The 17820-nt window shown below is 34.5% G+C and overlaps 1 protein-coding gene across 7 annotated transcripts in view; it reads left to right on the forward strand.

The window, feature by feature from the left end:
- The window catches only part of AHI1 (Abelson helper integration site 1), a 95653-nt gene that overhangs the window by 46303 nt on the left and 31530 nt on the right, over positions 1–17820 (forward strand). For all 7 annotated transcript variants that reach the window (XM_027746642.2, XM_027746639.2, XM_027746641.2 and 4 more), the window contains one exon: positions 3589–3706. In XM_027746642.2, coding sequence (XP_027602443.2) covers positions 3589–3706 — 118 coding nt within the window. The remainder of the gene's footprint in view (positions 1–3588; positions 3707–17820) is intronic.

The raw sequence follows: 17820 nt of genomic DNA on the forward strand, positions 1-17820 counted from the left end.
GTAAATCTGTCTAAGTTTTGCCTGTCTTTGGGATAATACCTTATTTTAGCTGTGGGGTTTTTTTTTACACTTAGTCTAAAAGTACGTAAAAGCAAAATAGTTTAGTCTCCAAGTGATTGCAGGACACCTAATATAATAGAATCCCAGTGTTCACTGGAGTCCTTCTAGCCCTACTGTCATAGAAATTGCACTTTTATATAGATGTGAACTTGACTCAAACTTCCATTACAAATTTAAAAGCTGTATTGCTGTATTCCTACTTTAAGCATTATTGCTTATGTATTTTCTTCTAACGTGGAGAAAAATATCAGAATTTGTATTTTGGTTTTATTTCAAATTCAGCTTTTAAATTCTGCAGAATCATGGTTTTACTAATGCTTTTAAACTGTCTTTAAAAGTGTCCTAGAGACCTAAAGTTTCAGAAGGGAAGCCTGAAACTAAAAGATTGAGAAGTAATATAGAGCTGACCAACATGATTTGGCTTGCCACTATATATGGAAATGCATTCTTAGGAAAGAGAGAAATAGCTTTTGTCAGCTTGTCAAATCTTAGAATATTCTGTTTTCTGTCTCATCCAACTCACTTTTAATGTCAAAAATAGTTCCACTGAAAATGTGTTTTTGTGTAATTTGCATAAAACTGCCCTAACAAAAAAGAAAATGCAAAACAGCTTTGTTTAAACTTGGCAAAAATTATGTAGGTATCTTTTTTTGCTACAAAAAGTGACATGAATGTTATAAGTCTTAGTTTTACTCAATTCAGGACAGTAGTAAACTGTATCTTTGGTAAAGCTGTGGTTTGTGCATGAAGCAAGCAGAGCCTGTTGTGAAAAATAACTAAATTGATGGTTGGCTATCTTAGCCAACTTTGCTCGTTGTAAAGGTATTTAGCAATGCCTTCCCACAGCATGCATTTCAAAAAAAAAAAGATTGCTTCACTCTGTTCCATAAGGTAGTCTTATGTCTGCCTGTTGTAGGAGAATTAATTATATTTCATAGGATAGTGCACTTCACCTGGAAGCAGTTGTGCTTGAATCATTAGTCCTCATTTATTACCTGAGTGGTTCCCGTTTCTGTTGTAATGTGGCATGTTTTTTTCCTCTTTGGGCCTCTTAGAGGTTTAAATAATACTTATAACATAGTGGCAGAAAGGTCATTAAAACTCTGATTTTGTCTGTACTTTTGGAGGGGCAGGCTTTTATAGCTCACCTTCATTCAGCTTCATTGCCATTAAGGGGAGGAATGAATCACTCCTTTGATTTAAAACTTTATTTTTAATATCTCTTTTATTAAAAAGGTTTTTATCTTGTTTTTAAGGCCCTGGAGAGGAAGGAAGACTTGTAAGAGAATTTATGCTGCATTTTAGAATGGGTGATTTTCTTAACTCTTTGGTACTGTACACAATCTTCTGTTGTGTGTTTCTGTTGCGTTTGATTGCAAAGCACAACTGTTTGACCTGTATAATGAGACTATTTGTGTGATACAGCAGGAAAATAAAGAGAAGTGAATTAAATGTTGTACAGGAATAATTTACATAGTGTTTCGTATCTTCTATGTAGTTCCTTCAAACACCACAATCAAGACAAGTCTATTTTCATAATTCTTCCTTCCAGGATGAACTGGGGTTCATCTGTTAAGTGCTAGTTTTCAGTAATTTGCTCTACCGTGTTTAGTTTGATTTCCAAAGACCGATATATTCAACCTATCTTCATTCCCTGGTATTCCCTGGCAAATTTGAAAGAGAATTCCATGAGGATATTTGGCTGGAAAACATATGTTTGTGTGATGGTGTAGTGTCCACTCAGCAAGAAATTCATGCAAAGGGGAGTCTTCCCATTTATCTAGAGAGAAAGACTCTAGAGCCTACAGTGGATTAAAGAAGATGCAACACTGGGAAGCTGAGCTCAAAACATTTGCAGAACAGATTATTTTTCTATATTTGAATAAATACATAAGCTAGTGACTTTCTACCATATTTTTTGTATCAAAGAGAACTTTATGTCAACGAAGCTTACTTGCTTGCATATGTAAATGTAAGAAAAGCAGGTTGATTTTGTTGTAGTTGTTGTTCAGACAAGCAGGCCTCCGCTCTGCTTATGTTTCACAACTACTGTTTACTAACATTCTTTTAAATTTGTACATTACAGTAAAATCTAGCAGGTTTAATGCTTTTTTTAAATTGTGTTCAATGATTAATCTGATTTTCTATATTGTTTTCTTTCTGTCAGTTTTGGAGTACAGTCCTTACAATTGTGCGCGGTTGTTACAAGAGTTTTTGGCTAATCAAAGGTGGATACATTAAGATAGAGGTCTAGTACAGTGGTATAGAGGAGATGGTTCCAGATGTCCTCTATAGCCCAGTCAAGTCATTCAACACACATTTTTAGTGCTATATTACCTGCATTCCAATACAACTGCCAGTGCTCGAATATTACACATTCTTGAATTGATTAGTATTTATTAAATTACAGAAATAATAGTTGTATAAAATACATAATTTCTGAAATGATCCACCAATTCTCTTTCCTTTAGCCGTCTCCATTCTTTAAACAGAATTGACAAACCAGTAGATGAAAATTTGCAAAATATCACTGACCCACAAGTGAAGTTTAAGATTCTGATCTAGAGTTTACTGAGGCCGAAGGAAATACTCCACTGAGTATGGGCTTCTAGTTGGATTAAGCGATCATATGCATTTTATCTATATGATGAAATAGGCTTAACTTTTGAAAGGATCAAGAATTATGTTGCCTTATGTAAAAAACTCAAGAATCTGTTTTGCTTGAAGAAAGTTACAAATATTTTATTTAAGGCCTGTTTTTTTCTCTTTCCATTGTATTATTAAGGCAGCCAATGAACATATATTTAACAAACGGTTAAATTCTCAATTGGATCAAGTAAAAACCTAAGATTGTTCATTTTTTTCATAGTGTTGTATGGGATAATATGTCAAGAGTAAAATTTGGGGAAGGGCTTTTGCATTTTAATAGTTGTATGTATATCAAGAAACTCCATAGGAAAACAAATATTCATTACATTATCTTTGTTACTGTGGAAATTAGGATTGGAGATATTTTTTGTGTAACTTACATGTAGGAAGTGTCTGGGGTTTTGGTCTAAAGTATGCTTTATTGATTTGCAGAAATTGGTTTTATGTTAGGTCTGAGTTAAGATTTTTTTTTCTTTAATAGTGAGTAATCTCTTCAGAAATACAGTGTAGTTAGGATACTCAAAAATGAGAATTTATAAGTTTATGACCATATATAAATGTCTTTTTATATACAAAGATGCAGCAAGATGGTGGTTGAAAGAATTCTGTTTCATTGTTTGCATTCCTTGAGAGGTAGTGTCCATATATAAACACACAATTCAGCTTATAGCTGTGCCAGTAATTTTGCCAAGTCTGTACCTCCAAATATTGAAAAAAAAAAAATTGAAATTGCTATTCATTGTCAACTTGAGTCTTATTTTTTTTTTTACTGGTACATAATAGTTATTTAAAGTAAGCAAATATTTCTCTTCTAGCTATTGCATCAGTAAAGGACCCAGGAAATTACACTTCACTTTCTGATTTGTCTTCCTATTACAGGCGAGCTCAAATCTCTTGCTTCCTGCGCCATCATCACTGTCACCACACTCCAAGCTAAGACTGCCAGGCACTCTCAGCACTCCACTGAATCCTCTGTATTCTTTCACTACTGAAAGTGGTAGGTTTCTTTATTTCTTCACTCTTTGTAGGGAATGGGTAATAACTTTACGAGGATGTTTTTTCTGCCTTTTTAAATTTTGTTGTGCAGCTCTTTCAGGAAGTGTCCTGGTTTTGTTATATGTGATATTGTTTATAAAGTGCAGTGTGATACAGTCCAACACTGATGCGTGTTCCTTTGTAATGCTTTTTTTTCCTTAAACCGTACACTTATTTCATTGTGATATCAGCTCCTAAAAGACTATGAGACTGCCAGATTTTCTTCATTTAATATTTTAGTAATATTTTAATGCTTACTAAAAGATCTTAAATATGGACACTCAAAAATAATAGAATTTAAAAGCATATATACTTATATAAGAACCATAGCTCTTGGTAGTTCATTTGCAGTTGTATTTAATTACTTTTAGGGGATTTTTCTTCTAAAGACATTTTGTATTGAAAGAATTTGAGAAAAAGGCAAGTAGTGCAAATATGCACATTTGTGATGCTTATTTTGCTAATAATATCTGTTTCATTGCTAATCACAGTATTTAATAATAAAATTTATGATTTCATATCTTTCTCTTTTTTTTGGGCACTTGTAAAATAAGACAGAAAATTGGTACCTTAATTTTGAAGTGTTTTTGTTTTGTATCCTTGAGAAGGGTAAAAAGAATTCCAGGGGGAGGGTGGAATATATAATGAACTAAAAACAAGTAATAGAGATTTAAAATTTAGATAGTAAAGATAGGAATAATCTCTATAATTATATAGAATTATATCCTAAAGGCAGGCAATTTTTTTTGCAAATCAAGTTATGATTACTTTTTCTGAGCAGCCAGGGAAAGGGTCCTTAGCATGGTCTAAGAGATTGACCACTAGTCTCAAAATTACTCTTAGTCACTAATTCACAATGCAAATGGCCGTACACCAATTAACTTCTGTATTTCCATTTTCTACCTTAAGAAAAGAGCTTAGAGCCTAATACTATTCATCTTTTGCTCTACAGATGCATGTTATTTCCAGAGTGTGTAAATCTTACAGAAACTGTAGAATATGTATTCTGTCTTACATACTGTGAATATTTAAAATAATTGGACTAACCCTTCAAAGAACATTAACATATAAGTTGTTCTAAATGGCTATTCCTAATATTGCTCAAACTGAGTAATTCTGTTTTCTTGAATTTTACTTTATGCAGAAGCACAGCTAAATGTGTTGATGGAGACTTCCTAAATAGCATGAGCAAATATAGATTTATATACGTTATAGCTGTTCACATATGCTCCCACCGTAGTTGTGTCCAAAACTGACTAATACTTCAAGATGATCCACTAGTACAGAATATTATTTACACAAGGAAAGTATAGTAAAAAGAAGGTAAAAAAGGAAATATAGTAAAGAAGAAGCCACGAGAACATCAAGATTTTTAAGCTAAGACGACCATAAAAATACTAGTGGGTCACAATTGAAATAGACTTTTCTGTAAGAAAATATTTTAAAATTGTAAATTACTTCTTGTCATGTTGGGGGCCTCCAAGTTGTTCTACTGTGGTAGAGTTGTTTTCAAACATGTGAGGAAGATTTACTCATCTCTTTCGTCTTTCCCCATTGGTTATAAACTATAAGGTAAGTGCTTGTGTTCATAGCTCCTAACTGCCAGTTAAATTTTGCTTTTGAATAATAGAAAATCTGTACTTAAACAGATTTATTAATTAGGGATTGTGCTGGAAGGACAGAACTTTTCTTTCCTGTATTGATTTTATATACACAATATATATGCTTTTTATACTTGCTGGAATATTGCATTTTTAACAGTTACCTGTACTAGAGATCCTTCATTTTTGTCCAGCAGATGGTTACATATTCCTGAGGGTTATGTTGACGGTTCAGTCCTGTCACCTTTTGCTGTATATTTAGTGTTTCTTAAAGCAAAATGCAGAATTCCCCTTTATATGTGTAAGCCTCTCTTAGCAATGTTTCTCACTGTGTAACTGGTGTATGTGAGTGCTTTAGTAATTTGATAAGGTGGTAGCTGATGTCTTGTAATATGGACAGTGCAGCCTCAATATATGCAGCCCTTTCTTTTTAAGACAGTTTAGTTGTCTAGGTTTTGTGTTAGGTAGGAAACAGTGGGGAAACGGTGAAGCCATCTTTGTGATTTATGGACACTAGCAGTAATACAGCAGATCTTCCCTGACTTTTAAATCTTTTTGTGTCCAGATACATTTGCAGAATTAGCTGTATGTGCAATATTCACTACTATTTCTTTTAAATGTCTCTTTGTTTTGACAAATAGGTTCTGTAAACTCTCAAACATACAGCATGTTTTGGCTTTTCTTCAGGTGCATACTTTCACTGGTTTATAGGCTTTTATGAAGACCCAGTCCTTGTTCTGCTGTTTACCTTCCCCATTTTCTTCAAGATCAGTTATCTCAAGGATGCTGAGACAGAGGACCGCCTTTGTTTCCAACTAGATTGCTCTAAATTGAATAATTCATTGTTTAATCATCTAATAGAGAGCTTCAGCATCTTTCTCAAGGACAGAATATTTTTTATATGAGATGAGTTGAGACAAGATCATTGACCATGTAGCCTAACCCTCCTGATCAAAGCAGATTCACCTAGAATTCAGGACTATGTCCATTTGGGTTTTTAATAGTTCTAAGGAAGAAAACTCCAAAACATCTCTGGAGAACCTATTACAATGTTTGACTGTTCTCACAGTAAAGGGCTTTTATTATCTTTAAATGATATTTTGTGTATTTCAGTCTGCATTGGTGCATGGGATTATTCCTCCCCTAGTGCAGGACTTTGCATTTCCCCTTGTTCAACTTCAAGAGGTTGTTGTTGGCCCATTTGTGCAGCCCGTCAAGGTGCCTCTGAATGGGAGTGTGTCCCTCTGCTGTATCAGCCCCTCCTCCCAATTTTTCATCATATGCAAACTTGCTGAGTGTGTACTCAGTCCCATCATACAGGTCATTAACAGAGAAGTTAAAGTGTGGACATCGGTATCAACCGCTGGAGTGCACCACTGGAGACGGGTCACAAGAGTGGTTACAAACTTCTGATCTCTTCAGCTCAGCCAGCTTTCAGTCTGCTGCACTGTCTGTTTACACAGTCCATACTTGAGATGTTTGTGGGAGTGTTGTGGGGGACAGTGTTGAAAGTCTTGCTAAATTCAAGGTTAACAACATCTGCTGCTTTCCCATTGATGCTAGAGAGTGCTGTGCAAGAGATAAGGTTTTGTCAAGAGTATGGCTAGAATTTCTAGAAAAAAAGTAATGAATTTTGTCAAATAGTAATGAGTAAAGTAGGAACCACAAAGCAAATACAAGACATGGATGAACTTATTTATATGTGTTATGTTTAAACATTTCATTAGAGAGATTTCATAAGCTTTAACAAAATAAATTTAAATTTAAGAAAATGTATGTTTTGTGGCTTCCTCTCGAAAATATTATGTTAAGTTTGAGAGGAAGGCATGGAACTTAGGTTTTCTTACTGTCCATTGTGATAGGCTGTCAGATGAAATTTGTCATTGAGTCTTTGACTCATTTTACCATATCAGGGTAAGTTTTACGTCTGCCTCAGTAAAGCTGCAGCTGTGCTGATAGCTATTTCAATAATTTGAAAAGTTTGCTAGATGTTTGTCTTTGGAGAAGGTCAGTTTTATATTTGTAATTTAGCTTCACAAAGTCGTATGGCTGGTCCTGTTTTTTATTCTACGTAAATTTCTCTTGTTTCATATGTAGCAGAAATACTTTATTCTTGCTTGATTATTGTTTAGTACTCTTTAAGGAATCTGTCCCTGAAGGTATGTAAAATTTAAGCTTGCTGAACTTCTTTTCTTCTTTCTTTCATTTTCTTTTTTTTTCTTGGTCATAAAATTTAAGACCTGTCTTTGATAGTCAGATTTGAGCTTTTGCCTTCCTTTTGCTGCATAGTTCTATCATATCCATCCTGTAGTGTTATTCTGCAACACTGCACTATAGCATTATGCAGGGCTTTGTCTTAGACATTCCTGTCTTTTCCCCATACCTTGATAACACATTTCCTAGTTGTTATTTTTCAGATAAATAAGGGAGTAGCAAAAGCTCCAGATTTCAATTACCCATTCTCTGACAGACATCAAAATCCCATATGGTTTTGTTTGCCTTTCCTCCTTAAGACTGTGAGCATCTTTGCACAGTGAAATCACTTTCCTATGAGGCAGTTTTGCAGGTCCATGGCATGCCATGAAAGAAATGGCCAGTGTTTTTAGGCTTTATTCAACAGTGACTCTTCAGTAACTCCCACTATATTCAAGACATGCTTTCTAAAATAAGTTTGAGATCTCAAGTTAGCAGTGACCCTAATTGTTACTCTACTTGGGAGCTTGAAGCTCGACTATAAATACTGCACAGATCTTTTCACTAAAATTTTGACTTCAATACAACCAGTTAATTAAACTTGCTCTTAAAAATTAATTACGTTATGCGCTAATAACGTGATGGTTCTTGTATCTTTGAAGAAAATCTCAAAAACAAAAAACACAACACTTTGGCAGGGTTGAGAACAATTAGAAGGTTTCTCTCCGTTAACACAACTGACAGTCAAAGGTGTTTTCCACCTACATAAAGTGAAAGCTTCAAAGCACTCTTTCTCACTCTGAAGATATTAGCAAAACTGACTTTGCATTTAAGTCCTCCGTTATATTTGATAGACTATTTAAAACTTCTTTTTCCAGTCTCAAGCAAAGAGTGAAAAATAGGTTTCTACATCAAAGATATGAAGAATATTTATGCATCAATTAAATGTTCTTAAAATACTGTTTTTATTCTCGGAGGGGTGTTAGAATCAGAAAAGGGCACATCAAGTAGCAAAATTCACATTTTTGCAGAGATACTGCAGAAACACTATCAAAAGTTGCATTCTCATGCTTATGTTACTGGCATCCAGTCCATGCAGGCAAATTGAATGGCACACAGATCACTGAATACATAATTTTTTTTTTATTCTAGCATATTACTGTAAATACTGTCTTTTATCAAACTTTAACATAGGGATGAAATCTCTTCCTATTCACTTTTCAAGAGAAATATCTTGATTGTGTGTAAAACATGTCTTGCCAAGAATATAAACATTAGAAAAAAAATTCAGTTTCGTTTTGAAAGAATCAGGATATATCTGTTCCCTGTTAAACTGTAATGTGTGCTGCCTCATTAGCTCACCAACAGCTTCATTTAGATTTGCCGTGATGGTGAATGCAATTAAGCCTGCAGGGCAGCACAGATCAGAGCTATGGAAATGATGTAGCAATTTGCCACGTCTAAGTAGCATTGAGATTTTTCTTTTTAGCCCCGCATCTTCTTAAAATTGGGGCAGGAGCATGTTGTGGTGAAGAGTAGCAAATACATACCTAAAAGTGGTTCAGAATCCACACTATTAGTTCAAAGTGGTTTGAGTGTAATACAAGCTGCTAAGAGGAATAGGTAATGATGGAAACTAATTTTCCTTTATTTTATATTTTCTCAATTCCATTGGCATTGGTGAGTCTGCTGGGCTTTTTTGTGATACTGATTAAACAAACAATGAAGTGATACTATGAGGCCTGTGCAAAAGGATTGTAGTAGTCTTTTCCCTAGTGGCCTGATACATTTATCTTTTCCATTTTTTCTTATGACTATGGAGGGAGAAATGCAAGTTTCCTGTTCACTGAGGGATAGTCATAATGGCCTCAGGATGGTCAGGCAATCCAGTGAGGGAAGTATCTTTGCTTAGTAGTCTTCTACCAATCGTTTTTAAGTCTAGAACTGGGTAGAAATACAGAACAATATTAGTATATCCTATAGAGGTGCTGTCAACATAGGAAGTGATACATAAGAATAAATGCTTGCAGGGTGGTTGGCTTCCTGCAAGCTACAGTCTGCTCCTAGTAGATTATGTCATGTGTTTGAAAAGGGTGCCTAATACTTGTCTCTTACTCCTCAGTTATTTTTCTATATTTTTGTGCAGTACGTATTTGAAGAACTGATCCTGCCTGACACATTTTTCAGAAATTTAAACTTTAAATAATTTTTGAGAGAATTCTAATATTTTTATGGGGATGGATTTTTTTTACATGTGGCCTTTTCATTTAATTATTCTAATGGGACAGTAGTGCCAAAAAGTAGAAAATTTTACCTATTATTTTCTTTTGCATTCCTAAATGTAGAAAAGTGAATTGCTTTCTGTTATTATAACAAGTATTGAATTGCAACTTGGCAGAATTCTCACATTTTCTGTATTTTGTAGGACATAACTTCTTCTAACACTGTGGTTGGATCAAGTACCTATATTTTCTTTCTTTTGGAAACTGATTTACTGAAACACCCCCACCACCCCGTGCCCTGGATAACAATAATGTTTTAAAACTCTTAGGAGAAAGTGCAGAATACTAACACTTTTTAAGTGAGTAAACTTGACTTATTTTAGTCCCTAGTTTTTTGAGTGTATTATTCTCTTATGGTTTTTTTTCCTCCTATTAACCAAAGATAGAAATATCTTTACAGTCATTACAAGGCTTTGTTTTAACTAAAAAGCACTGCATAGTCACAGAGAATTTATTATAATGATTAAGTTTTAGATCTAATATAGAAGATTTTCTCTTTATTTTTAAAAAAATGGTAAGAGAACTCAGTAGAGAGAAATTACCAGCTCAACACCACAGCTCTCAGCAAGTGTCAACTGATGTAACTACACTGAAGTTAGGTACAAGTATTTTTACCATAAGCAGAAGAGCATTAATTCTAAAGTGCTTTTTTTATATGTCTGTATGTTAATTTGAATCGGAACTTCCCAGGGGAATATGATCATTCATTTTAAGACAGTCATACCTCTCACTTTGACTTTGACTTAGGGTAAAAGTATAAGAGAGAAGGGAGAAAGAAAATAAAACTTTTTTTGTTATTATTTGCTTACAGCACAATGGAAGAACTGAAAAATACAACTTACAAATATTTTTCTCAAAGTTAATTTTCTTATAAAACAAAAAAAAATCTATCACAAGATTTTTTTGATAATTTTTTTATACCTGGTTCTTTTAGAAGTTATTTTGCTGTACCATTTACATTTTGAAGTAGCTGTGTCTTAGTTTCCTCAATGCAAATAGGTTACAAAGGCTCATGATGTTCCAGCTTACAGCTGACTTCGGCAGCAAATAAAAATAAAGAGTACAAGGACACACCTGTGCCCTCGTCATGGCTTACAGGCATCTCAGGCAATTCTGCAAGGGAAAGAACTTCCTCAGAGCTCTGTGACCCTGCTGCCCTGCCCACATCACTGGACAACATCAGAGTTTTGGCTTAAGGCACAAATACAGGACGTTGTTTTAAGGTGGAAGAGCTGAATGTTTATATTTATAAAATGAATAGTAAAAATTATTTTTTGCTTTGAAAACATAAGTTGTATAAATAAATACATCTAACCACAAAAATGTTCCAACAGAGTAGTAAAGATACAGAGACATATCCATTAACAATAATGACAGTCTACTATTCTAAATGGTTGCTTATCCAGTTTCTTCTGTCTGATTGATAAGATGTTATAAATGTCAGAAGAGTTTGTATTTTCTAGTTAAACTTGCTAGAATTGTTTATACTGAGATCAAAGATACACATGTTCCTTTATTAGATGTTCATGTTTCTTCTTTTTCATGTTTCTTCTAGGCAAGTTAATTAAAATATTTCACTAAAAATTACACTAAATACAGAGCACAATAACAGCAATCTTTGAAGATTCCAAAAACTTTATCAGAAGAACACCATTTATATTTACTTGAAATTGGTGTATGTTAGGGTAATTACTGCTGAGCCTTCAGGCTAAAGGAAGTACTCTCAGCCAAATTATACAAGGGTGTGGATTAAATGAAGCATTACTCTCTGTTTGGCAGCAATGGATATAGATTGCAAAATCAGGGTGTGACGTAGTACTGTGGAAAGTCTCTGCCAAAAGTGATTTGGCCTAAGTGTGCCCTTACTTTCTCAATTATGTGGATCCTAAAACAACTGAATCTAATTAATTCCTAAGTAGAGAGGTCCTGTTAACTGTTTTCACTCTGAACTTGTCTGTAATTTTGAGCTATTGAGCCATGAGACAACATGCTTAAACGCAATTTTAGCTGGTTGCAGAGGTGGAAACAGTCCTTTTACCAAGGACTGTGCAGTAAAGTATCAGTTCTCTTGTCCAGCAGAAAACCCAGATCAGCAAGAATGCTGTCTGTACAGCAATAAGCATTAGTGAATAAGATGAGGAAATTGATCCCTCCTTGTAGTGCTTCAATCCTTCTGTTTATGTCATTTCCAGAGGAGTTGGGAGGTGCAAAAGACCCAGTAGCAGCCATGGTGCACAGGAGGGAGAGGTCTCCATCTCCCAAGAGGAGACCTAGGTACTTTGACTTCAATGCTGGTTTTGACAAGTTAACAGAACCCAAGTACACTAAAAAAAAAAAAGAATCCAGGTTTTAAACAAATATTATCCATCCCATTTTGGTGTACATACAAACTTTTTCAAGTGTTTTAAAAAGCCTTTGCTAATTTTGTTAATTGATTTTTATGTGTGAAACAACTCAGCTTTCATGGACTCATATGCAACTTGTTATCCTTGTTGCTGAAGCACCAATTTCAGTGAGAGCAAGCTTCCCTCACAATTCATTCTACTAATATAACACCTTTTAAGTAAATTTTGTGCGTGTGTGGTGTACATTATGCTCCGCAATAGTCTGTGGTACCAATGTAGTCTGATCATTGTAGTTTGATAGTGATCATGTTGGTTCTGTAGAAACTAATGATAGAGGATGGTGGTTTGGGAAAGCATTAAGAAAGCAGAAGGCACGTACAGAGAAGTGAAGGCCTCTATGGGTTTGTAACTTAGACGTTGCTGTTGTCACACCACCTAGTAGCTTGAAGTTATTTACAGAGCTGGCCTAAATGTGCTGCCTTGATCCAGATGAAATGAGAGCTTCACAGTGAGCTTTCTTGCTCACTGGAGGTTGTAAGGAAAAGTGACTCATTGCTTGTTGGCTTCAAATGGCATGTTAGAATTCTTTTAAAACTCTACTTCCGAAAACTTGTATTTGGGAGTTTTCTGCAACCTTAAGGCACACAGTGAAGGAACAGATTGCAGAGGTTCCTTTCTCATGTTTTCCCCTCACAATTAGTGCTCAGTTTCTTCAGTTTTTACTTCCTCGGCCAGAGAAAAAAGATTGAAGTGACAAACAGGCAAATTCAAAAAACCTCTTTAGAGTCTCCCATGCTCACTTGACCCCAGGCTTTGTTGTGGCATGCCAGACAGTATTTTGGCAGAAGACTCTGTATATATATGCGGCTGTATAACAGATAATATTTGAAACTCTATATCTCATCTAAAGATTGATTTCATCGTACTGCATCCCCATATGCATCACATCCGCTTTTCCTATCCTGTACTCCAGCTGTAGGCTAGCTGCTGGTGCCTCATTGATCAGGTTTTTTTACAGAGTAACTGAAGGGTGCTGCAGTGGCATATGTTGATACAGGTCTTTCTGGAATCCGTTCAGAGCCTGACTGGTCAGATGAAGCAGACTGCTGCAGTTATTATGCCAAATAATAAAATAGAAAAAATTACAGCTTCCTTCAAAAGATATACTGAGCATATTTTGCTGTGATAAATTACCTACTAGCAGAAAATGTTTTGAGAATTCAGTCACCAAACTTCAGGTTGTCACTATGCACCTGTAGAGCATGAGAAACAATTCCTCTAAGCTCTTTTTTTTTTTTTCCTAGCAGTGGCTGCAACTCTAACATTTGCTTTGTAAGATTTTCAGGTGAAGAGTCTAAATAGGCTGTTATCCTACTCCTTGCTTCTTTGAATTTTTATTATGGATAATCACATTTAAGCAGAGCTCACCTCTCTACTAAAAAAGGATGATCCTGTCCTTGAAATAGATTTTTTTGAGACTTTATCAATTTAGAGGAGGTTAGGTGTGTCACCTCCTCTACTTGTTCGGGAGAATGTTGTAACAGAGTTCTGCATGTTGCTAGTTGAAGCACTTCTCTTGTGAGCCAGGTACTAGCTAAAACCAAGTTAGTATTTATCTCCTACAAGGACTCCAAACGCATTCTTGGAATTTTTCATTTTAGAAATAGTTCAAAACACAAATTCTGAATATGTATCTAGATTAATTGTTGGTAACTTTGTGTCCAGCAGTTCAATCTACCGTAGTGTATCTTCTGCCCAATTATATTTCCCTCAGATTTGGCTACTTCTGCATAAAAAGCAGCACCAAGAGAGGAAAGGCTATTGTTCTATTGTTATTTGCAAAATCTGGAGTCCAGTGCCTACTTAATGTACATCTATAATATACCACATCGTGTGTACCTTGATAGCAGTATTTATTGGAAATTTGTTTTCCTTCTAGTAAAGAACATGAAGGAAATTTCCATCTTTTTTTTCTATTCACATGTATAAAGGATCTTCAGCAGTTGAAACTGTGGTTTGAATTAAGAATCTTCCTGCAAATCAGCTTTTCTTACCAAAACAAATGATTTTCAAAGTAAGTTCCAGGAATCACTCAAAGAGAACAAGGTGTGTCCAGGGTTGTCTGTATCAGCAGCTCTTGAGTTAATAATTGGCACATAAGTGTGTGCAAAACCCATCTAGGAAGGTTTAGTGAACAAGGTTATTAAGACATAATCTTTGAGACTTCCAAAGTTAGAGTCTTACTAGATAATTTTCTGTGGGTTTCAGTTGTTTGGTCCTTTTGACAAAACAAATATTTGTAGCACTTTGCAATTAAGTCAGTTTTAAAGAAACTGAGATATCATTCACAATGTCTAATGTATAGAAAGGGGTGGTTATTTTCAGAATAAGTTTTGGAGAAGAATTTCCTTTCCTTGAATATTCAGACTTTAAGAATCCCCTTCCTCTTATTGATGATTGTGAGAACTTAACATTTTTTGCTTTCGTGTGGATTTTGGGTTATTGGAGATGCTGTATGAGTCAGTAGTGATTTTAGCTATTAATGGTAGTCAAACCAGAGAGGACTGGTTATATAATTAAGCTTATATGTTTAAGTACTGCAATTTCTAACAGTTTGGCACTACCTGTGTGATGATGTAGAAAAAGCTATTATGTTATTATATTAAGTACTTAATCAAATTGTTTTTCATGATACTATAGAAAATATTTAGTCAAATGGTATTTCTTTATTCATTCTGAATTTAATTTTCATTAATATTTTTTGTTTACACCTTTGGACCTGCTGTGCAAATAATCTTGCTTGCAAAATTTCTATAAAAACAAGATAAAAATTCACTGGATAGGACTGTAACTTCTACTGTCTGGCTTGACGCTGAGATACTGTAAAGTCTTTCTGTCTTCTAATACCAGCTGCAGTGATTTGTGTTGCTGTTTGAACCTTGGAGAGAAGTCTGTTCTCTCCAGGATATCCGGAATTTTAGAAATGTGGTCTTAGCCCAAAGCTGAGCACAGCCCTTCTTTATGAACCTGCCTGTCTTGATTCTCTTTCTTTTACCTCTCCTCAGATCAGGTACCACTTTGTAAATGAAATGTAGTATTGCCTCTTAATTTCGTTCTTTGCAAACAGTTTCCTTTCCATGCTTTTTTTTTTGTGCATCTTCCACCTAAGACCCAAGGAAAAATCTGTGTAGAAAAAATTGCTTTTCAGCTCTTTGCCAAGTGATAATTCAAACTTTCTATCAGTAGTAGAAAGTGACCTTTAATGGCGAAGTCATCTTTTTTTACTTTCAGCAAAGTAGCATTTGGTATCCACATATTTGTATAACCAGTGTAACTTCTGCTAGAGTAATTGCATAGTGGCTGAAGACTGAGAGTATAGAAGTGGTGATACTTTCTAAGAAGGCATTCTAAAAATCCACTGTTGTAAAAGCAGTAGCAGGTTGTTGGTGCATTCTAGAAAACTTTGCAGACCTTGTAGATGAAGGAAACTGAAAAATCATTATAATTGAAATCTGTGCCCAACTGGAACTGCAGTATGTTGCTTTAATGTCAGACTTAGCATTTCAGTATATTTTCCTCTGTAATAGATGATACCAATATTAGTCTCAAGCACTTTGTCATGTGTTATTCACAAGGAAGTATATTCAGATTTTATTACCAAAGTTGCTACAGGCCATTATTTTATTTCCCTATACAATTGGAAACTAATTAGAAAGGACTTAGTTATTCATACATGTTCTAATCACTGATATGTAGAAAAACTCCTTCTTAGAGTAGTTTGTTCATAAATAATCTGAAAACTCAAAAGTGTGGATATGGAAAAATTCTCATGTGTAGGTTGGTTTCACCACATGTATTTTCATGAATTATATGACCAATCTAGTTTCTGAACTACAAAATGGAAAATAAACTTGGGAATGTATTTTAAAGACATGGCCTTCTATTTTGGAAAGAAGTGTGTCTGCTGTGAACTTTTTTCCTTACTCTTTTGATTTGATACCATATTAAAAATCTTATATAGTTGTTTCCTGATTTAGTGTCTGCCAGTGGTCTTAAATTTTTCAGGTTTAATAACGTATTAATTGTTCGGCAATTTCTTGGAATTTTCTGGTAGTATTTTGTCAAAATTAGTATTCAGTACTGGCTGAAAGTGCTAATGTAATAGAAAAAGTAGTAGTTATTCTGGTCATGATAAAGACCTGAAATATCAAGCTGAATCCAGCATATTTCATATGATGTTGCTGATACTGTTTTTCCTTGAATGCAAGTATTAGGAAAATGCTACATAAGTTCTTCAAGCAGTTACAAGATTTTAATTTTTTTTAGATTTTTTTTTTCAGTTAAGACTTGATTTGACATTGTGCGGCTTACTGGGTAATGTAGGAACTCAGTAGTTTATGCGGTAACTGGCTGTTTTTACTTAGCTGACAAGACTGCATTGCAAAAATATTAATGGCTGATTTTGAAAAGTATCTGTGGTATTGTAAGCATATTTTCTTACAGCTTTCCATTTGTAGAACAGCAGACTAATTTAGTTTAAGTAACTGTGAATAACTAGCCATTACTGAATTTCTGTTGTGGGAGGAACCATGTGAAGTAAATTACTTTGTTTTCCTTCCTTGCATAATTTTCATTCTTTTTCTTTTATCTATGGGCAACTCTGGTTTTTTTAAAGGCAGGAGTAGACTCTTGAGGTCAGTAGAGACTTGACTTTGATGGTTGCAGATAGAGTTAAATTCTATTTAAGTGTATTACATATAAATTAACTGTATTAATAAATAAAATTTAACCCTACTACATATTTTTAGGAGACAGATGAGCATAAATCCTGCATAAGAGCTCCATTTCCTCTGATTGAAGGAGGGAAAGTAAATGCAGAAGCAAAAAAATTACTAAACCAAAAAGTGAAGGTTGCTACTTCAGTGTTGGGCATCCACAGCTCTAAGGGACTGCAGTTTCTGTATTTCATGATGTATTTTTTCGTAGGGTAACACTGCAAGCTATATTTAATAAAATACAAAATAAGTTTGTTTTCAAATTTACTTTAACTTGTTTGCTTTTAAGTAGTCCAGGGAAGCTTAGCAAAATTAATAATGACTTTCTCAGGATATCTGCAGCACTAGAAGAAAAATAATTCTTATTAATACAAAGTATGCGTCAGAGTCTGCATTTTCCTTACATCTTTTTTATCTGCTATCTAGAACGTGTAAATAATACTGCCAATCTGATTTAAGAATGCTGATGGTATCTGTGCAGGCTTATTGATGTTTGCTGTAGAATCATTTTCTGTTCTCTACATTGTAGAAAGAAACAACTGGATACTATAGTCTCTGCTTATTTTCAGTGGTATCTACTGCCATTGTGATGTAATGTTCAAAGTTGTCATAAATTAGCACATTCCTGATTAGCATGAATTCAATAAATGTTCTTTACTTCAAAAGAATGCTTGAGACATGTGCTACTACTTGCATTGTTTATATATGGTACTGTAGAAACTTAACATTTGCAAGAAAAATGTAAGATGATGGTTTGATAAGATTACTCAGAAATAATTAGGTGGGTGTGTAGGCTGCTAATGTATTTGATTTTAATCTCTAATTAAAAAGTTGGATTTTTTAATTGTTTTTGTGATGCAATAGTTTTTACTTCATTATG

The sequence above is a fragment of the Pipra filicauda genome, unplaced genomic scaffold (genome assembly GCF_003945595.2).
Source record: "Pipra filicauda isolate LSUMZ 115617 unplaced genomic scaffold, ASM394559v2 scaffold23_size5868930_pilon, whole genome shotgun sequence".
NCBI classification, from domain to species: domain Eukaryota; kingdom Metazoa; phylum Chordata; class Aves; order Passeriformes; family Pipridae; genus Pipra; species Pipra filicauda.